This window comes from Zychaea mexicana (genome assembly GCF_025766255.1).
Source record: "Zychaea mexicana strain RSA 1403 chromosome Unknown BDB00scaffold_138, whole genome shotgun sequence".
NCBI classification, from domain to species: domain Eukaryota; kingdom Fungi; phylum Mucoromycota; class Mucoromycetes; order Mucorales; family Lichtheimiaceae; genus Zychaea; species Zychaea mexicana.
The window spans coordinates 65,413-85,943 of record NW_026516801.1 but is presented as its reverse complement, the minus strand read 5'-3'; the positions used below and the strand labels follow the sequence as shown (position 1 = coordinate 85,943).

Genomic DNA, 20,531 nt, shown 5'->3' with positions numbered 1-20,531 from the left:
AAAAAAAAAGAAAAGAGAAAGGCTAGAGAGAAGGGCAGCTGAAAATAAAAGAGTCTAGTCGATGCGATGCTCTTGTCTTTTATATACGTTTTTCTATTAGCTAGGGTGTACGTGACCCCTTAATCGGAGCTCTGGTCACAGGGTCGACCTAGTGGTGGCGGTAATACATAATAGGTAGTTTCGGGGGTGTATTGAAGTGTAGTATGCGTAAAGACATGTAAGAGGAAAGGGAATTTGGGGGAGGAGGATGGAGTGGTAAAAGGAGGCGAGGGTTAAGGACTAGTATCAATGTAATGGGTTTCCACGGGTGACTTATTGTCTCGCTCGAAGTTTTCTATAACAGTACGGATGAATACGTGTACACAGACATTTAAACTCAAAACAGATGAGGCACGATGGAACAACACAAACCTCCTCCGTCTTGGCGGGCGTACGGAGCGTTCGAACATACGCGTGAAGTCTTCCCCTTCGTTGTTGTTGTTGTTGTTGCTGTTATCATCATCGTCGTCATCCACAGGGTCGTCGTTGTCTTCGTCACTGTTGCTTGGCAACGGTAGTGCGGGAGCTGCCAAAATAGGACTGAATGCGGCAGATGACGACGCTAATCGCCTTGGAGAAGTCGAATGGTGTGCGTACTAAGATAAACAACAAACAGTTCAGGTCAGCAGAGAGGAACGACTAGGTTAGAGCCTATAATAATAATAACAATAATAATAATAATAATAATAATAATAATAATAACGCGAGCGGTGCTGCTTCCACCAGTCCATCACATATTCAATAGCGCACAAGTGCTTACATCTTCAGTGCTTTCGGAAGGCTCCGGATCTTGTGCCGACGCCGTATTGGGTTCAAAGTAATTCTCTTGTTGATGTTGATGATGATGAGGTTGAGCCACGCTTGACGCAATGGACACATCATTTTTGGTTTTTTCAAACGCCTGTTTTAACCGACGTTGACCCACATGCATAGCCTATTACACATATGCGTCATTGTGTTAGCCGAGTCATAGCGGGATACTGGGTGCAATGTGTGCTGACAGTGCGAGCTTTAAACTCTACCTTGACTCGGCTTTTCAATTTCATGTTCTCATGCTGCAGAGTTTCAAGCGCAACACGCATATCTGATATTAACTCTTCTTCCCTGCCGGCATCCACACTGACCATCACCGTGTGATTGTGTCTGTTGTTGTTTTTGTTGCTACGCGGTCCCTTGGCAGGTGCCAAGACATCAATTGAAAGTCGTGCAAACCGCTTAAACAACCGTGTAGCACGTTCTTGAATGTGTGCAGGGTCACTGGCGAATTTCCTTTGAGCAATGAGTTTCAAAAGGCGGCCCATGGTCGTTTCCTGCAACACAGACAAATAGGGTCAATTGGGGGTGTTTCCGATCACAGAGAACCAGAGAAGGACACTCCATGTTCCACCTTGCTCTGCAAACTCTTACCTTGATCAGCTCAAACGTGACTCCTTCAAATTCTTCCACTTGCTTCATGACATCCCCAGCGTCCTCGGCATACTGTACATACAAAAGATCTCACGTGTCAGTTCTTGACATGGCACTAAAAGAAAGCGGGAACTATCGAATTGAATAGTCCACTAACCTCTTTACCGTTCTTGAAAACGCTACGACGCAGTCGTTTTCGCAGCTCGAGCATTTCTTGGAATTTAGGATCCTTGTGCTCGCTGCTGTTGATGTTTGTGTCCACATCCATCTCGGATATTTGTCGCTTCAATGCAGCGGGTGCAGGACGCTGATCGTTCTCGCTGCCATCTTCATCCATAGGTTCATGTGTTAATGCTGATGCAGACGCGGAGGAACAAGATGAAACCTTGAGCTGCTCTTGTTCACGTTCACGAAGCTGCTGTGTCAACTGTCGATTCGTATCTTGTTCACGTCGCTTGTCACCTTCTAGCTCAGCGATCTAGCAGAATAGAGCCATGGTAAGCGATGTAAAGGAGGAAAAAGCGGGGGGAGTTAGCAAGGGGTTTTGCCGAAACTCTAATTCTCTTTTTTTTTTCCAGTAAACACACACATGCGATAGCACTATACCTTTTCCAACAGACTGTGTTTGGTAGCCTCGTGATCACGCATGATGGCACGTAGCCGGTCCATTTCGGCAGTCAGGGACTGTTGTCTATCGTGAAGCTGCAAAATTACAACCTTGATTATTAGGCTTTATGAACTTTGTAGCAGACAAAAAAAGAAAGTATATCGACTTACATCGGCCCATATTCGCTCGTGCACTTGATCTTAAATTTCATTTGTTATATGCACCATGTGCATGCGAGTTAGCCCGCTTTTTTCTCCTCCTCCTCTTATTATTCTTCATTGAGATGCTCACACATATTCACTTACCCGAAGCATCCTTATGCATCGACTCCATGTGTTCACGGATCTCAGACTGGTTCATATCATTCTGTCGTATTCGATTTGAGTGTTATCACCCCCTTCTTCTCTGCGGCAAAATATAAAAGAGAGAGTTACACTTACTTGACTCTTCAATGCAGACATGTAGATATCTTCCATTTTTCGCAGTTCGGTTTCGGTTTCCTTGGCAACCTGCTGACGTACTGTTGACTCAATGGTAGCGCAGCGTGTTTCGGCTTCGATCCACTATACAATTCACACACGTTTAGAAAGGCATGGCTTGTCGTCTTCTCTCTCTCTCTACTCCACATGATCATCTCTTTTACCTTTCCATGGAGATCTTCTAGTTGTATAATTAGATTGTCAACGAACGGGTCGTCGCTTTCATCTTCATCCTCTTCGTCGCTCAATCGTGAGAAATCGAACTCGCCCAGCGAAAAGTAATCATCTGAGCATTAACATTAGCGTTTCTTGAATTTTTGCTGTATGGTTCGCATATTTCCCACATCCATCTGATATTTACCATTGAACTGGTGATGCTGCTGCTGCTGTTGTTGTTGCTGTTGGTATTGCTGTAATTGCTGCTGCTGCTGCTGCTGTACTCTTTGTTTGTCGTAGGATTGTGTGCGAAGTCGCTTAGCTGCAAAACATAAAGTGACGATGACGATGAGCAGCAGCATTAAAAGTGTGTAACATCAACCTTGTTTTTGTTTGTTTATACCTGAGCCAGAAATGCCATGCAAGTCGAGTTTGGGATGAATCCGACGCCAAGTTGCTACATTCTTTGCAACAGCTGCGAATTTCATGACATGACTATTCTCGTCGAATCCAGTATCGAAAGGATTGACATTGACAACCATAACCTGTTTTTGTTGGCCGGTCAGTTGTTGCACACATCCCAATGATTGGTTAACCAACTTGTATTTTCTTGACCTCCTTATCCCTCCACAGTTATTTTGTGCATCCGAGCTTTCTTTTCCCGTTTAGCCAAGCTCCACTCGCCCACCCCCAAAACCTCTTCCTACTTACCGCTTTTCCGTCACCCTCAAACGAGCTCTTGAATAGCTCGGTTAATTTACTATGTCTAAACGGGACAATGGCTGCACGCTTTTGGAGCCATTATATTGTGTAAGCCAATCTTTTTCCTTTCTCTCTCAGTGCACACTTTTCTTACCTTCCCCATCTCTGTTTTGATCTGATTAAGTCTGAGCGTCTCCATACATTGGCCCAAGACCATCAATGACTTGTTGATATTGCCAGCTTCCTTTAATCGTTGGCCTACAGACATAGAAGCAATTTCCATTAGCGTTTTACGGTCAGACATACATTCAAGCAAAGTGAGCTTGTATCACTTATTTTCTTACCGGTATTAAATGTATTCCGATACCGTTCCGAGCCAGCCAGGTCCACGATTGACATTTTGGATACGGTTGCATAAGCGGGGTCCTATTTTCGAGCATGAGCTTTCCAGTTAATACTTGAATAACTGATTATGATAAAACCGTACAAAAGTAGGAGAGAAAGGTTGGAAAAGCTAATTGTTAAGCGATATTTCATGCTTTTGAAAGTATTACCTCAATGACATAGTCCTCGTCATCAATAGGAGTCCTAACAATCCGTACAGTAAAGATACTATGGCTTCGACTGCTGGTATGATTCAATAAAGTAGAATAAACAGCGCGATTTTTTTGGCTTTCGTGCAACAAGGCATATGCTTCCTAGAATACATAGGATTTCGAGCATGTATTTTGTTCGGTTAGCGTGTCTTTATCATCCATCTCGTTGATCCACCCAAACGCAGCACGTTTGTATCTTTAGAATAAATTTCTTGGGCGATTACCTCAATAGATTGAACACTGACTTCCGTTAGACCAGAGATGTACTTGTGTCCACTTCGAAACTCGTATTTGAGCGATAGTGATTGCCGTTTCAATTGCTTGTTAGGAGGCACCAGTAAGTCATAGATCTTTTCCGTATATATTTCTGCAAAAGAGACCCAGATCCCATACTCGAATTTTTGGCCAATGTCGAGTACTAACACATACGACACATGTAAGTTCCAACAACACAATTGCACCGCTATAATTATCTTTCTCTTCTTACTAGTTTGATCCCGTTCAGCTGGCAAGTGATATCCTTCCCATAAATTTGGGTTCTACAACATTATCATAATTAAGCGGGGTCAGGGGCATATTTGGTACATGCGAAAAAGAAAAGATAGATTCACTTACGGATGTTCCTGGGTGTGGATGCGGTGTATCGGCATTGCCTAACCCCTCTAATACATGTCTATTTTCTTCCGTTGGATTCTCATACGGTTGGACCAAGCTATGCATCGCAGGCTTGAGCTAGATTGTATATTTTAAAGTACGGCATGCGCGTGAGTGAGCGAATAAGCAAGCAACTTCCTCTAGATATACCGACAATCCAGCCTTTTTTTTCCTCATAAGCTGAATAATTGATGCTACCTTGGATTCGCTTATGTAACCATCAACACTATTAAATATAACATCCAGCGTTCGAGGCAATATGCCACGTTCCTTCTTTGTTCCCATCACCGAATACGTCTTGCCCGAGTTCGTGACTCCGTAGGCAAACACCAATGCATTTTCTCCAGTTAATACATCCCGAACTAGCGGCAATGTCGTTTTGTTGAAGAAATCTTGTTGAGTGACAGAATCAGTGAATATCTTTGTGAATTTGTATCGTTCGGGTGCTCGGTTGCGTGTTCTATAAGCATTCGAATCCTATATAATATACATATATACGTGGTTCATTTTGGGCCGCTACTCTGGATCGCATTTCCACATGAGCTATCCTTCCTGATTATCTGTACCTCTGGTGGCGTCATGGATACTTCAAGATCATCCACAACTTGTAGATACGGTGATTCTACCATTGCTTCATGGTTTACAGGTTGCGGTCGTATTCGTAGATAGGCCTAATTACACAGGAGAGTTAAATGTATATGTTACACACACGCAAAGAGATAATCAGCCCAGGCTTTTTCTGCGTAGAAAAACGGTAATATGATATAATTTTTACCTTGATAGGTTCTTTTTCAGGGTTGTATGGTACAAAACTATCGTCGCTTCGTTTCCCAAGAACTGATTTGCGTATTATAGAGTCATTTGCGGACATGGCAGTGAAATCGGGTGGTGTGGGTCGTACTATAGTTTTTGGATTGAAAAAGGATCGTTGTTGCGTTGGTGTTCGAGTGGGAGTGCGATTGGGAGTTGTTGCTGAACGTTGAGGTGTACGATTAGGAGTCTTTGGACCTGGAGTTGTAGTAATGGTGGTAGCAGTATTACCGCCACGGTCATTACGGGACATGATCGCTTTTAAAATAAAAAAGAAGGGTTCCTGGAAAGTAAAGTAAAAAAAGGTTTAAAATAAAATAGTTATGGGTTGCGCTGGTACGCGCCTTGTGAAACACACACACACACGTTACGCGCTTTTTTAATTTGAGGGCAAAAATCGATTACATGGTTTTCTGCTCGCGTTTTTTGCTGTCCAAGTTTAATACCATGGTGAAGAATCCCCTAGTTTGGATTGATTGTGAGGTATACAATGACTCTCTATGCCCAGATTTTGCGTACTTGCGCTAATGCCAAAAGCGATCCAGATGACAGGTCTCGACATTGCTAAAGATCGCTTGATCGAAATTGCCGTATTGATAACGGACGGCGATCTGAATATTGTTGCCGAGGTAGTAACTTGATGGGTTTGTGGCTAGTATGTAGCATAACTAATCTGTGCATAATACAAGGGACCAGAGCTTGTTATTAACCAGCCCCGTGAACTTATGGATAATATGAATGGTAAGGGGTAACGGCTTATCACCACGATTTAGTTTGCCGGTATTTACAATGATGACTTACGGACCTATCATCTATTTGTTGCCATGTAGACTGGTGCAAAGAACATCATGGCGCTGTAAAGTCTATTAGTATTAGTGGGTTATCAATTTTGCGTTTCAAAGCCGAATATTGACGAGAAAAACAAAAATCACAATAGTCTGGCCTAACCAAAGCGGTTCTGGAATCACAAGTGTCCACTGAAAATGCTAAAGACCAAGTGTTGGACTTTCTGAAGAAGCACATTAAAACCGGTGAAGCGCCACTCGCAGGCAATTCTGTTCATGCTGACAAACGATTCCTTGAGAAAGAGATGCCTGAACTTGTCGACTATTTGCATTACCGTATCGTTGGTAAAGTTTACCTGCCACTTGAATCCTCTTTCTCCTATATAGCAGAAGCAGCAATGTCATATTAACTTAATACGCAAACAAACGTACAATTATCTCTCTACAGATGTCAGCACGATCAAAGAACTGACGAGGCGATGGTACCCGGACATTGCCAAAGGTGTCCAAAAGAAGAACTGCCATCGCGCACTCGATGATATCAAGGAAAGCATTTCCGAACTTCAGTATTACCAAAAGCATGTATTCATCCCTCAACAACAATAAACCCTTAAGCACTTATCTTTACATGGTATACAAAAATTTTGTTATTGAACGTTTACTTGTTGTCGTTGACGCTGTCATCTAAACGAGGAGAAGGATTACGGCGATGACCACTGTTTATAGAAATAGCAGTAGTAGTGCTGTTCTTCTTGCCAACAGCTACGGTCTTCTCCTCCTCATCCTCATCTTGAACAGCAAACAAAGTCTCTATCTCTTCTAGGGATTTACCCCGAGTTTCCGGAAAATAAAGTACCACAGGCAACAAAAACAAGACATTTGCAAAACTAAAGATTAAAAAAGTCCAATAGCCGACGCTTTGAAACAAGATGGGTGTGATTTCAGCCACGATAAAGTTTCCAATCCAGTTGGCACCCGTACTAAGAGAATTTCCTTTGGCGCGCAGTAGAGTTGAGAAAACTTCTGATGGGTATAGCCATGCGAGACTAAGCCAGGTGGCACCGAAAACAAAATTATATATTATCATAAAGATGATGACCGCGGGCACTAGTGCATCGTGACCTCCTTGCTCTACAAGGGCTTGACAGGCACCCACTAGCGCAAGCGTTACCGCTTGACCAAGTAGACCAATATACATCAGTTTGCGCCGGCCCAAACGGTCGATGGTATAGATGGCGCTCGTGGCACCAATAATATATACGATTCCGTCAACTCCCGTCATGAGCATCGCCTTGTCTGTGGGCATAAAGTTCTCAAAAACAATAGTGATATAGTAGCTATTGTTATCATGGATGTTTGATCAGTACTTTTGTCATCTTCTGTCTGATTAACCCTCCAATTGTTGGTCATAGATAAAGATTCACCTGATGACATTAATGCCACTGAACTGTTGGATTAATTGGCCTCCAATGCTCAGCAAGACCCGATACCGGTTATTATGTTTGCCCTTGGAAAATAGCTCTCGATACGATGCAGACGAATGCCGTTCCACCTCTATACCATCTCGGATTTCCTCCCATTCACGCAAACACCGTGGATGCTTGATGTCACAGCCGCTCCACAGCCGTGCCAATACTTGCTTACATTCAGTCTCTCTCCCCTGTGCTTGCAACCAACGCGGTGATTCGGGCAAGAAATACGATGCAACGATCAAAAGCAAGCCAAAGACCATCTGGAATGCCAAAGGAAACCGCCAGGCAAAATCACCGTGGACAAAATACAGACCGTACTCGAGCCAGTATGCCAGCGCCACACCGACCACAAGCACTGTTGTTGAAAATGCAACACCCTTTCCACGCGAGCTCGGTGGCGATAGTTCAGATTGGTATACTGGAATAGTCGCCGTATTGATACCATTACCCACCCCGGTTACAGTCCTGGCAACGATCATCATGGCAATGTTGATAGAAGCTGTTTGCATCACTGCACCGAGCACAAGGATAGTACAGCCTAACCGGATAGTTTTGATTCGTCCCAAAATGTCTCCAATACGACCTGTACTAAGTGCACCTGCAAAGCATCCGATCTCGTATATGGCAACAATCGCGCCCATAAGTCCTGGGCTTGGATTACCCATCCATTCAATAAACCGGTCATTTGCCACAACACCAGACATGACACCCTAATGTTGTTGTTTTTGATTGTTCTGCATTAGTAACCAAACAATAAAGAAAAGCAAGTCATCTGTCTAGTTAACAAAGCAAGCCAAACCCAACCTGATCATATCCAAATAACAGGAAAGCGACAGCCGCCATCAGCGTTGAAGCAGCGAAAAGCCGTTCACCTTGTAAAACCATTGAATAATATATTAACCTTCAGCGCACTCGCTGTTGTCTTTACGGGGTGTGTAGATATCTATAAAGGGATGAACAAATAGAAAAGAGACTTGTTTAATTTATTTCATGCCTCAAACTGCCAAGTGGTTTTATATGTGCATGAAAAGTAAATGAAATTATAAAACGCAGTTCGGCGAAGAAAAGATTAAACGTGTAATTACCGAGAATGCCCGTTCCATTCGAAATAATTAAAAGCCTTCAATTCATTATCTACGTGAAGTGTGTCTAGCGTATCAGTGTTGATACTAACAGTGATAATCATCAATGGACGTAGTACACTAGTACATAACACATATAACATACCCCACATATTGAATACAAACATATACTAGTTGTTGTTCCTTGTGCTTCTTTCCTTTGTGTCGTCACTTACTAAAACACACTTATGACGATAGATGGCGATAAGATAATGATAAAAAGTGAAGTGTAATATAGCTGTAACTGCAAACTCTTCTATGTTATACAACTGTGGTAAAAATAACCCGCAACGATTGTATTACATGCGACTCTCTTCTTTCCGCGTATCTCATTAACGGTGTATTAGCGCAATTAGGCCTTACCACTATTCTCCGATCATGATATTGATCTGGGCTAAACAGTAGAGCGTGCCATCAGCTTTTGGTTTTCATGCTTTTCTATAACATATAAACTTTTCCTACATATCTCGCCAAATAAGCTCATCCGACAAAGTTGCATGAATTATCCAAGGCTGAAAATTTGATTCGTCAACCTCAAGATACATGACTCTATTGATTACAAAACTATTGTTTCTCTTATTAATATAGAGTGGTCAGTGCAAAGGTACAGGCAACCCGAACCGGAGTTTGATGTTGCACAGAGCGGCAGGGGTGGTGAAGAGCATAAACGTATTATACGTACACCATCGTCGTTATCAACACTACTTATTCAATGGGGTCACAAGGGACCAGCAGGCGAGCAAAAGAAAAAAAACCAGGATGTTTCTTATCTACACACTCTATGATGCATTGCATAAATCAACAGAATTCAAGCAGTTCTATATCTTATACTCAAGTTCTGGATAAAATTGGTTGGAGCAGATGATGAGAGGAAGGCCATGCGTCAATCACAAACGGCAGTAGCAGGCAGAGGAAAGAAGTAAAGAGACAGTGCTTTCTTTTGAAAAAAGGTATATGACGTAAGTTTTAATATGATTACTCTCTTGCAGCGCGGATATTTGGAGAGCTCGCATGATGGTTCCACACCCAACCTTCTCACTCACACACCCACACACCGGTTCATTTACTACGCAGCTAAGCACATACAAGCTGCACAAACAGTACTTTTTTTTCTCTACTTCTTCCTTGCTTTCATTTATTTTTTTTTCACCCCGTTCACTTTGGTGCGTAAACGTGTGAAGCGTTTGCTTTTCAATACCTGTCTCTAACTACTACTAGTAGAACGACCTACTACAACTGGTATTCACCTCTATGGGTTCAACGACTCCCAACGAAAACAGCAACAGCAACAACAATCAGTTTGATCTCCAACAACAGCAACCTCGATCGCGTATAACAAAAGCGACTGCTTCAACTACAGCTGTACAGCCACTAGAGATCATAACTACAGCTGTTGTCAACTGCAGCGGTGACGAAGAACAGAAACTTCAGCAGCAGCAGCTACCGTTTTCCGACGATCCGTCATCGCAGCGGACTGCCAACGATCACAAACCTGGTAGTAAATTCGAAAACGATCGCAGTGAATCCGATCAGCAACCACAGCAACAGCAACGACGTAACGATGCAAGACGCAAACAATCGCACCATCATCATCGTCATCGCATCAAGTCGCCTGTCTTTCAAGCTGACGGTTCCGTTTCTCCGTTGGCTTCACCGTTGAGCTCCGCTGGCGGTGGCGGCAACAGTACGGTGGTGACACCCTCTATCAATCATGATAGCGTTATCTTTAGTGAACTTCCACCACCCATCATTAAAGAAGGCCCATCTGAGGCAATTGTTGCGCTTCAGGATGCTGCAAATGGTTAGTACGGGTAATCTATTTATGAGCTTTTTTTTTTTGAGCAACAACAGCTCTCTGTGGTTCTCATCCTATTTTGTAGAGTCCAATGCGCCTTCATCATCATCACCCGGAGCAACAACACCTACGTCTCTGAATAATACGTCGTTTATCTATTCACCAACTGCCATATTGTCAGATGTAGCATCGCCTATCGGCATCGTAACAGAAAATGATGTCTTGACGAGCCAACAACGACAACATAACCATCGCCGTCGAGGTAGTAGCAGTAGTGGGCGACACAGTAACGGGAATAGTAGCAACACTAAATCCAGCAGTAAAACAACGCGAGCAGCAACAACAACAGCAATAGCACCAATAAAGACGACGGCAGCAGCGACAAAAAGGATCTCTAAAGAAGAATATTACAGCTACTACTATGACGGATCCATAGATCAATTGTTTGAATCCTGTTTCTTTTCGGCTGTGTTGTTGCTGCAATGGTCGAACGTGATGGGTCCCAAAATGGTAAAAGTTTGGTCGTCCGCTGACGATGAAGCAGCCATGGATGAAAAGCTACAGACATTGATAGGCCGACAAGTCTTGAATGGTGAGATGGGCCGATCCATATCCGAGGACGGAGGCGGCGTTGAGCTAAAGTGGATTACGTTGCATCGCCAAGGCATTCTTTGCGCTGCATTTCTGTACAATGACAGGAATAATGGTGGTAGTAGTGGCTCTTCTGCTTTATCTGCATTAGTGTTTATTCTGCCGCTTCGCTATCTGCGCAATTTCTCGCCTTATTTTCATGTGCTCAGAGACCGTGTGCCATTATTGTTGATTCAACCATTGAAGCAAATACGCAAATTGTCTCGGCGACGTAATATCGTAAGCTAAAAAAGATTTCCTTGTTTAATGCATCACCGTCATAATCCTCACCCCTGTAATTCGACAATAGAGTGGGTCCACTGCTTTGGACTTCTTTGCTCGTCGATGTTTGGCGCCGTTCATCCAGTCCATTATGGAGATCGAATCTGTGTCATTACCTTTGGAATGCAACAAGGTACAATATACTGACATATCACATACATGCCTTCTCTTTTTTTTTTCGCTGCTATACAAAATGAACTCACTCTTCAAGTGTTCAAACATAATTAACCTCTTTTTAAGATCAGCTACAATCTACTTGATCAGGAGTCAAGGCAATTGTTTGATTCGCCGTTCTTTGGGAGGTAAATATTGAGGGATATCATTATGGAACAACTTCAAAGGGGAATAAAACTAAGGATCCATACAATAGAGTGGTAACATCGCATCTACAAACATATGCTTCATCAGTATTGCTGGGCAATAGTTTGACCACAATGAATATGGTAAAAATCACTCAAAAACTGTTTTCTTCTCAAGTTTATGTTTGTGCTGAAACAAATACTGATAACCTAATTCTATACATTATGATCTTTTGCAACACACACGCATACAGATGATCAACACATTGAGTTTATTTTTATCACCTGACGAGCGAAATCGATCAAGCCATGCAAGGAAAAGCCGCAAGTATATGGCAGATCTGTACTTGCAGGGTCTATTGATCCAAGACGTTGAACGAATGCGGTTCAAATTGGAGGTCGCAGTATTAGAATCCAATGTACCCACGACCATCGTGGATATGTCAAGGTTATTAGTAAAGCAGACGCCTTTGCTACCAGCATATCGAAAACTGCAAAAGGAATATCGGGATTGGGTCAAGGTACAGCTCGAAGATGACCTCTCGAGATACCTTCAACCACCATCTGAACGATCGGCATCCTCAGCAGAATGGAAGTAAGTGAATTAGCATTTAATCATGTTGGCGCAAAGGGACATACCTGTGGAAATCAACAATAAACCATCCATACAATACACATGCTCATGTTACTGCTATTCTTCTACAGGAAACAGTCCACTGTCTTCCATAAAGTCGATAGGATTGCACCTATGGTGAAATCATTACTGGATGAAATACAGGCCATTCCTACTCGGTTACGGGAAGCCTATGTAAGGCAGTGGCGCCGATGGCTTGTTCGACTAGCAGTTGCATTTATTCAGTTCAGCAAAAATGAAGGGTTTGGACGGATCGACAAGTTAAAAGATGCTTTGCAGCTGCATGATCAAAATGATTTCCTGATCGTTTTAGCGCAAGCCGAGAAGCTCAAGCCGGGACTAGTCGAAAAACTCAACATTCACGTACCATAAATACGATTTTGTTTCTACATTTCATACAATCTACTATCTTCGTTGCATAGCATACTTATACATTAGTATCTTTCCATCATCACTTATAGCTACCACAACAGCCAACATCATTGTTGTTACCCACTTATTAAATCATTGTAAATATGTAAAGCAAGTCAAACAAACAATTTGTACAACCCTCTCCTTTAATCTTCTTTCTTCTCCGCACCTTTTATTATTAAAAAGCGTAAAAAATATATACCATGGAATAATCAACTTAAGCATTTTTCCAACTCCTTTTTCTGGGAGGGAGAATATCTCTTTTTTAATGCAATTCGGGACGAAGTTCCAGCACACGCGTATTAGGATCATCGGTAGTGTTATGTCTTGCAACCTTCTTCAAGAGACCAGTAATGATATCACGGTTACTAGCATTCTTCTTAATACGCTTGCGGAAATGCATCAAGAATTCCTTGGTAGTCATTCGCTTGCCACGGAGCGTTGCAATCACTTCTTCCTCAGTAATCAAATCATCTGCAGAACCACCGCCAGCCGTTGTTGAGGACGCTGGTCCACCAGGAGACGTTGCAGTGGGTCGGTGATGTTGATGACTACGATGATGTTTGCCATCAGGACTATTCGCACCATCCTCGAGCTTACGCTTCTTTGTGCTTGCTGCCGATGATGCCGCCGACACTGGACTTGCTTCTCGACTAGAATGAACCGCAGCTTTGGCACTAGGCGATGCTTGTCGAGGCGGTGGCGGTGAAGGTGATTTTGCATGTTGTTTGACCTGTTGCATAGACGGCGAGCCAGGTCGACCAATAGGTTTTGATAATCCTTCTTTCTTGACCTTGGCGGCCAGCCCTTTCTTGTGTAAACCAGCTTTGCTGCCAGGTACAGGTCCCTTTTTCTTTGCTGGTGTGGTTTTCTTTTGATCCTTTTGCTGTTGATCCTTTTGTGACCCTTCTGCGTCAGACTTGGATTCTTCCTTCTCGGCTTCAGAATCAACTTCGTCCTCCTAAAGAGAAAGATTTCATATGGCCATTTACATCGTCGCATACTTACTAGAATCCGTTCACGGCCATCTTTGGATAAATTTTATATAGGTTTTTGATACTTACGCTGCTAGCATACGGATCGCCTTCTTCATCACTATCGTATGCGCGGTTCTTTTCGAGATTTCGAACCAGTTTTTTCATTTGCTATAATAAACGAAAACAAGCTACTTAGCTTGATAATTCGATACGTATACAGAGCCACACATCGCGCTATCCAGGCTAATACGAACCTTTCCTTCCGAAGTAAGCTTGTTAAGATCCTCTGTATCTTGCTGATCATCGTCATCGTCTTCTCCACCTAATGTATATCCCTTTGTTTCGCGTTTCAGGCGTTCCTACATATGAATAGTCACAATGAAAGTGAACATGGGTTAGTATACACACTTGAAATAATTTGTAAATAAATATTAGAATGGCCGCTTTTATCTCTTTTTTTACCTTGCTATCTTTCACATCTTCGTCCTCTGCTTCATGTTCAGCACCTCCTTCTTCATCGTCCTGGAAGACATCGTCGAAATCGAGATCATCGATGTCTGAATCATGTCGACTTTTTTGTCGACCCGACTCGTCTTCGTCGTCAGATGCACGTCGTTTGACTTTGGTAGACACCTTGGCCTCGTCTTCATCATCAGCAATAGCTTTATTGCGCTTCAACATCATCCATCGGTTTTGTTCACGCTTTTGTTGACTTTTAAGCTAAAATACATGAATATGTTCACAAAGTAAATAAATTGTAGGATTTGCTCCTTAGCAAACATTGGGCTTCATTATCACCTGCTCTTCTGCCTCTTCTAGTGTGAATGTACGAAAGTTTCGCTTGGCCTGGAATTTGTACCAACGATCCACTGGAACGACTTTGAAGTCGTTACCCTAATCACATATAAAGAAAATAATTTAGCGCTTTTTAAACCCTTACAAAGGTAGTCCAGAAGTAAATAATAGAAGGAGGTTTGCATAGTTACCGACACAACAAAAAACACGTAATCGGATCGCTGACCACCTTCATATGTACCGGTGAAACTGTTCTGGCCATCATAATCCTCCAAAATCCATGGCTTGTGCTCCTCTTCCTTTAATTGTCTGGTATCTTCTTTTGCAAGGTAGATTTGCTTTGTACGTTTCTTGAACAACATTTGTTTGTTGCGGGTAGCGCCTCCAAGTGGAGCGATCAATGACGTGTCCGCACCAGTCTTAGGTCCGTGCTGATGCTGTTGTTGTTGGGGAGTTTGTGAACCACTTGCTTCCCCATTGGGTGTTCCATTACTGCTATTGACATTGCTGGTACTGGGACTCGCTGCATTTGAAGCATTTGCTCCTGCTGTCCCGCCTGTTGCTGCTTGTGCTGTTGCTGAATTACTTGGCGATCCTCTGTTTGCAAACCGGTTGTACATTTGATTGCCTTCTTTACGTTGTAATTTTACGGGACGTGCAAAGTTGTTGAAATCAACCTTTTTAGCTGTTTTGAAATCCATCACATGATTCTTTCCTCGACGTTTGCATGACATTAGTTGAAAATCATTGTATGGAATGTTGAGTGCAGCTGCTTGTTGTTGCTGTTGTTGTTGTGTCATGGGTCGTCGCATGGGAGGCCGTTGACCAGGCATGCCCATTGGGCCGTGTCGTTGTGGGGGTATACCGCGACCTCGTCCTTTGACTGGTGAATGTGAAGTATTATAAATGGAAGACATGGAAAAAGTGATTTGTCGAGCAGAGAGGTGTGTGAGCGAGAGAGAGAAAGCAGCTGCGAAACAGTCGTCCTTTTTAAGTCTCTGGCTCACTTTCCACCAATGAAATTCGACCTTGAACTTATTATTTCAGGTGCTGCTCTGCACACATTATCAAATGACTTGATAGTATGATGAACTAACATAGAAAGAGGTATGTTTATCCTAAAGGAGCTGCCGTTGCTAGTTTATTATACGCTTTTCGAAGCACTGTGTAGTATTTTGACTTAAATAAAAGTAGTGACAATTATATGTGTTGATAGAAACGACGATAGCATACGAGCCCCTGGGATATATACAAGGGAATATCGTCAAAACAAGTCCATTGATAGCAGCTTATGTATGTTTAGTCGTAGCTATTCTATGAAATAAAAAAAACAGCACTCTTTTCCTGTTATTTATGTTTATCGTCTTTATGATATGCAAGTACCTTACACTGGTTTTTCCGCTTATGTACAACATCAGGAGGAAGATTTCAAGAAGAGCGACTCAATAGGCACCGTTGATATTTTCCGGGCGTCAATGCGCGGGTAGCGCTATACTATGTTCTGACAATATAGCCAGAAGATTGTCCGTTGATAACAAGGGTATCTATTTGGCCGTAACCCATACTTGGCGAAATATATTCATCCACTGTTTTACTTGATGACGATGTATTATTCTTACAGATTACAAAAGCAGTTCTCTTTTTAATTCTTCTCGATACATTAATGATTTGGAGATGTATATCGAAAGGAATGCGGATAAAGCAGTGCTTGAAACGCTCATAACAGCAAATTTCCCAGGTATACGGGAGGATTACGAACAGTCGAATATGTTGTTCGAACAAGACCCCCGGTTCGTGGGATCCATACAAAAACGTGTGCATTACATACACTTTAAAATCATTTCATTCATTGACCAAGCTCTCAACAACTTTATATGACTGACAAGGTTCATCGTTGGCCACCGTTCTCTCTACATATCGACACCTCACATCCCTCAGATCAGACCTAAATATTATTGCTCCTCAACAGTTAATCACTAACTTGTCTTTTCCACATAGGTACAACTGCTCTGACGCGGGTCGATTTGAATGTTTGTTTGAAAAGAAACCGAACTAGCAGCACTATTGTGTTGCTCGCTAATTATACAGGTTTTGATGCTTGATGATTGTCTTTTCGAGGCTGTGTGCCGTAAATTGTTTATCAACAAGCTGGTGAGAATTACTCATAATCCCCAGAACTTATCAAAGAATATTTATATTATGCGACCTCGAGATGAGCAACAACGAAAACAAATGCCCCTCCAGAACCACGTACCTTTGTACTTGGTGGATCTATCTCGGTTAATGAGCCAGTTATTATTAATTCATGATAACCAGTCCACACTCAAGACACTGGACATCTTCTTTGCATCAAAAAGATAGTCTTATCGCTAGCAACTTCTTGGAGCGCCGTCTTCTCAAGCTTTTACGACATGGGGAAAAAAGCCTGGAGCCTAAGCTCAAGCAACTACCGTGATGATGTCGACATTGAGACTGAAAGTATCTCCTTTGAAACCTTTTACAAGAGAATTATATTTTCCTGGTATATATAGTATGCAGTTGACTGTCCAATAGCCCTGAGAAACTGGTCCGTGATAGTCTTTGCTATGAAAAATGTGTCCCGGACAAACGATTCGATACGATTGCCATCTGTTTCAAGACGCTTACTTGTTTGGGGTTGGCGGATATGAGTATATCGATGCTCTGCTTTGTTAAAATGTAGGTAAAAAATGCGCAGCCGCGTACCCTTCCGCTGTATGAGGGCTTTTACCTCGGCGGGCAAAGCACTGATTCTATCATCAAAGATCAATAGGTTGCGAAGGCCCCGGATTCCTCAAACCTTATTGCGCTGACGCTGATATCATACAGTACTACTATTTGTAATTTGCAACGTCTTGATCTTTATACTGCAATTCATATAGTTTACTGAAGCATCTATCCGTAATGTTTGCCAAAATTAAAAAAAGAAGTTTGAAGCATTTTGCACTTTCATCGCATTGGTAAATTGAGCGCAGGTAGGGTCAAGACTCCTTTTTCAGAGCATAATTCATTGCTAAAGTTCTATATGTTGAGTTGTTGTGATCTAGAAACTGTATACATATGTATTGTATGCACAGTAAATCACAAAGCATGTAATACAGTAATAAGTTGCCACATTTACTACATTTTTTTTACCGTTTTATTAAATTAGCAAATATAGCACGTTTACCGTACGTGTCGTTCAAGCAGAGGATGTTTGATGTAATCAACCTAGGTAACATGTTGACAATAATGCAAAAGGCTTGGTCTATTGTAAAAAAAGACCTTTTATTTGAACAGCTACATATTTATTCGCTGAAATAAATAATGTCTTCAGAATCTACCCTGCTTATGCGTCCCTTATCCTTTGGGAATTGTTTTATTGTTTTTAAAATATAAAATCATGATGATACCTCGCTGCCTGACATGAATACAGACGGAAAGAAGAAACATGATGATGAGGTTATTCTACAAACTCGGTCAATCTGAGAGAAATTAAGCCAGAATTATCTTATTGAAAGAACAACGTATGTTACTGTGTACATAATTCAAACCATGAGAACAGGTATCAATTTTATATTAAAGGTCTACAGCAACTGATGCTTTCGCTATATGAGGATGTCACCTACTGAGGAGTCAAGTAGCAATGCCTGGTGACAAAACTCCGAACACTGTGCGCTGCTTGGTTGGGACGAGCGGGCGAGCGGGCAAGTGAGTGAGCAGCCCGATCAATTGTACAGACTTCCTCTTTCTGCACCAACAAGCAATGGTAAAACATCCTAAAGACGAAAAGAGACAAGATGGATGAATGAGATAAATCAATGGATGGATACGTTGGATCGATGGATTAATAGATGGATGGATGATAGGATTCCCAAAAAACTCCCGTCAAGCTTGCTAGAGTCATCAAGGTTCTCGGCCGTACTGGTTCCCGTGGTGGTGTTACCCAGGTCCGCGTCGAATTCATGGACGACACCGCCCGTAGCATCATTCGTAACGTCAAGGGTCCCGTCCGCGAGAACGACATTCTGTGCTTGTTGGAATCCGAACGTGAAGCTCGCCGTCTCCGTTAAAAACAAACGTTAAAATCGATGCGATCGCAAACAACGATTCGACCTTATCATTCCGCAACGTTTTTTTCTCTCTTTTCCAGTACACCACATAACGCACTACACTAGCAACAACAACAGCAGCAGCAGCATACGCGCGCTCTCTCTCTCGCAGCAAAATCGCATGGAGTTTTTGTTTTTAATTTAAAAAACAATAAAAAAGAAACTTCCAACAATTGGCTGGCTCACGGGATTTTTTTATTGAAGATTGGTTCTTTCTATTATATTTTTGTATACACACATTTACACGTACAGAAGAACAGATACACACACACCGAGTGAAGGGGAGATATACACAGTTTTGAAAGTTTGGGAGGGAAAATATTATTTTTTTTTTATGAAAGGAAGGATTTCAAGTCAAATTCGGACTGACCGGGTTGTTTGACAGCAACACCCTTTTCAGTGACAATAGCGGAAACCAGGTCGCTAGGAGTAACGTCAAAGCTAGGGTTCCACACATGAATGCCCTGAGCGGCTGTGCGGACGGTGGCACTTTGGTTATCCTCGAGCAATCCGGTGGTGGTCACGAGTTCATTGGCAGGTCGTTCTTCAATGACAATTTCCTTGCCGCTTTGCATAGACAAGTCGATGGAAGTCGAAGGAGCAGCGACAATAAAGAGGATACCGTGATGTTTGGCAGTAATGGCGAGTTGATATGTACCGATTTTGTTGGCAGTGTCGCCGTTGGCAGCAACGCGATCTGCACCGACAATAATGGCTTGGACGTTAGGGTTTAGACGAAGCAGAGCAGAGGCCATTGAATCGCAGATCAAGGTGGATGGAATCGATTCATAGACCAATTCGTATGCTGTCAAACGGGAGCCTTGGTTGTAGGGTCTAGTTTCGGTGCAAAAAGCATGCTTAAGCTGGCCGTTGTGGTGCAGATCACGAATGATACCCAATGCAGTACCCCATCCTGCTGTAGCCAAGGAACTTTTTTCCCCATAACATATAAAAAAGAGAACAGTGATAAATGTAGATAAGAGTTAGTAAGCGTAGTATATAAACCAAAAGACCAATCTGTGACAAGAATAACAGTGACGACTTACCCAGTGTTGCAATGAGTCAAAACGCTAATGTTGCTCTTATCACGCACGTTGTTGACAATGTATTCAGCACCATACTTGCCAATGTTCTTGTTGTCCTGAACATCGTCCACCAGCATCTGCTCCGCAGCTTCGATACAGGCATTAACAACTTGGCTGGATTCCTTGGCATCCTGAGCGACATTGTTGATAAGTGTGGCAAGCTTAGCAGCAGCATCGAACAAATTGACAGCTGTAGGTCTAGAAGTTTTTAGATAATCCAGGGACGAGAGCAAAAATTCCTTGGCCTGGTCCACACTTCCGAATTCGTTCTTTTCAAGTCGGGCATGGGCATCGACGGCAAGGGAAAGAGCTGCTACAATGGCAATTGCAGGGGCGCCACGGGTCTTCATGGTCTTGATAGCGGCATGACCGTCCTGCACGTTCAGGACAGGTTCGAAAATAGTTTCATGGGGAAGTGCGAGCTGGTTCAGAATGCAAAGATTGCCTCGTGTGTATTGAATGGCTTCAAGTGTACGCGACACTATAGTAAGTGAGTCCCAGTTATATTCGATGGAAAGCACCAAAGAGTGAGTGACAACTCATATGGGTAATTGCAGAACTTTACAGCAAAAGAATAAATAAAAAAAAACTTTACTATTTTGTGGCGATTTGTGTGTGTGTGATGTGCGTGTATGTGCAAGTGAGGCCCGTACAGTCGTTTTGTTCGTCGGCTTTTTAAACCGACT

General features: G+C 42.5%; 8 protein-coding genes across 8 annotated transcripts; 4 read left to right on the top strand and 4 right to left on the bottom strand.

Moving 5' to 3' along the window:
* Nucleotides 1-769: 769 nt before the first annotated feature.
* On the bottom strand, nucleotides 770-5,703 carry BDB00DRAFT_774361 (kinesin motor domain-containing protein; the record flags this gene model as incomplete). Its single annotated transcript, XM_053120152.1, has 19 exons — nucleotides 770-973; nucleotides 1,062-1,349; nucleotides 1,447-1,518; nucleotides 1,604-1,753; nucleotides 1,832-1,924; nucleotides 2,053-2,130; nucleotides 2,494-2,616; nucleotides 2,697-2,775; nucleotides 2,902-3,010; nucleotides 3,092-3,233; nucleotides 3,400-3,477; nucleotides 3,545-3,648; nucleotides 3,735-3,816; nucleotides 3,945-4,088; nucleotides 4,211-4,404; nucleotides 4,474-4,525; nucleotides 4,839-5,117; nucleotides 5,207-5,311; nucleotides 5,416-5,703. 19 exons carry the CDS (start codon nucleotides 5,701-5,703, stop codon nucleotides 770-772), a joined length of 2,664 nt encoding a protein of 887 aa, XP_052973757.1.
* A 292-nt stretch (nucleotides 5,704-5,995) lies between these two features.
* BDB00DRAFT_774351 (ribonuclease H-like domain-containing protein) lies at nucleotides 5,996-6,841 on the top strand (the record flags this gene model as incomplete). Its single annotated transcript, XM_053120151.1, has 5 exons — nucleotides 5,996-6,079; nucleotides 6,140-6,191; nucleotides 6,281-6,306; nucleotides 6,388-6,580; nucleotides 6,684-6,841. The coding sequence occupies 5 exons, from the start codon at nucleotides 5,996-5,998 to the stop codon at nucleotides 6,839-6,841; spliced, it is 513 nt and encodes a 170-aa protein (XP_052973756.1).
* A 52-nt stretch (nucleotides 6,842-6,893) lies between these two features.
* Nucleotides 6,894-8,592, bottom strand: BDB00DRAFT_933466 (general substrate transporter; the record flags this gene model as incomplete). The annotated part of the gene is made up of 3 exons (XM_053129119.1): nucleotides 6,894-7,572; nucleotides 7,660-8,417; nucleotides 8,512-8,592. 3 exons carry the CDS (start codon nucleotides 8,590-8,592, stop codon nucleotides 6,894-6,896), a joined length of 1,518 nt encoding a protein of 505 aa, XP_052973755.1.
* Nucleotides 8,593-10,288: 1,696 nt separating this feature from the next.
* On the top strand, nucleotides 10,289-11,969 carry BDB00DRAFT_115308 (uncharacterized protein). The gene is made up of 3 exons (XM_053116113.1): nucleotides 10,289-11,493; nucleotides 11,564-11,668; nucleotides 11,776-11,969. The coding sequence occupies exons 1-3, from the start codon at nucleotides 10,540-10,542 to the stop codon at nucleotides 11,839-11,841; spliced, it is 1,125 nt and encodes a 374-aa protein (XP_052973754.1). The 5' UTR covers nucleotides 10,289-10,539; the 3' UTR covers nucleotides 11,842-11,969.
* Nucleotides 11,970-12,214: 245 nt separating this feature from the next.
* On the top strand, nucleotides 12,215-12,840 carry BDB00DRAFT_774328 (uncharacterized protein; the record flags this gene model as incomplete). Its single annotated transcript, XM_053120149.1, has 2 exons — nucleotides 12,215-12,429; nucleotides 12,540-12,840. 2 exons carry the CDS (start codon nucleotides 12,215-12,217, stop codon nucleotides 12,838-12,840), a joined length of 516 nt encoding a protein of 171 aa, XP_052973753.1.
* A 175-nt stretch (nucleotides 12,841-13,015) lies between these two features.
* Nucleotides 13,016-15,637, bottom strand: BDB00DRAFT_853846 (uncharacterized protein). Its single transcript, XM_053125658.1, has 6 exons — nucleotides 14,843-15,637; nucleotides 14,655-14,750; nucleotides 14,319-14,576; nucleotides 14,111-14,215; nucleotides 13,944-14,024; nucleotides 13,016-13,840 (listed from the first exon to the last, which is right to left on the bottom strand). The coding sequence occupies exons 1-6, from the start codon at nucleotides 15,566-15,568 to the stop codon at nucleotides 13,145-13,147; spliced, it is 1,962 nt and encodes a 653-aa protein (XP_052973752.1). The 5' UTR covers nucleotides 15,569-15,637; the 3' UTR covers nucleotides 13,016-13,144.
* A 2,880-nt stretch (nucleotides 15,638-18,517) lies between these two features.
* Nucleotides 18,518-18,892, top strand: BDB00DRAFT_853844 (ribosomal protein S28e; the record flags this gene model as incomplete). Its single annotated transcript, XM_053125657.1, has 1 exon — nucleotides 18,518-18,892. A coding segment is annotated over one exon (204 nt), but the record flags the coding sequence as incomplete, so codon positions are not given.
* On the bottom strand, nucleotides 18,827-20,503 carry BDB00DRAFT_853841 (S-methyl-5-thioribose-1-phosphate isomerase). The gene is made up of 3 exons (XM_053125656.1): nucleotides 20,441-20,503; nucleotides 19,807-20,326; nucleotides 18,827-19,690 (listed from the first exon to the last, which is right to left on the bottom strand). Coding segments are annotated over exons 1-3 (1,119 nt in total). The 5' UTR covers nucleotides 20,442-20,503; the 3' UTR covers nucleotides 18,827-19,092.
* Nucleotides 20,504-20,531: the final 28 nt, after the last annotated feature.

Bases quoted from the DNA above. Each gene is read 5' to 3' on its own strand.
- BDB00DRAFT_853846 (XM_053125658.1), bottom strand. From the start codon at position 15,568: ATGTCTTCCATTTATAATACTTCACATTCACCAGTCAAAGGACGAGGT. The intron at 14,577-14,654 runs GTGATAATGAAG...CATGTATTTTAG, and splicing joins TAGAAGAGGCAGAAGAGCAG to CTTAAAAGTCAACAAAAGCG. The intron at 14,216-14,318 runs GTAAAAAAAGAG...ATTCATATGTAG, and splicing joins AAGATGTGAAAGATAGCAAG to GAACGCCTGAAACGCGAAAC.
- BDB00DRAFT_853841 (XM_053125656.1), bottom strand. The intron at 19,691-19,806 runs GTAAGTCGTCAC...TGGGGAAAAAAG, and splicing joins TTGACTCATTGCAACACTGG to TTCCTTGGCTACAGCAGGAT.
- BDB00DRAFT_115308 (XM_053116113.1), top strand. From the start codon at position 10,540: ATGATAGCGTTATCTTTAGTGAACTTCCACCACCCATCATTAAAGAAG. The intron at 11,494-11,563 runs GTAAGCTAAAAA...ATTCGACAATAG, and splicing joins TGTCTCGGCGACGTAATATC to AGTGGGTCCACTGCTTTGGA. The intron at 11,669-11,775 runs GTACAATATACT...CCTCTTTTTAAG, and splicing joins TACCTTTGGAATGCAACAAG to ATCAGCTACAATCTACTTGA.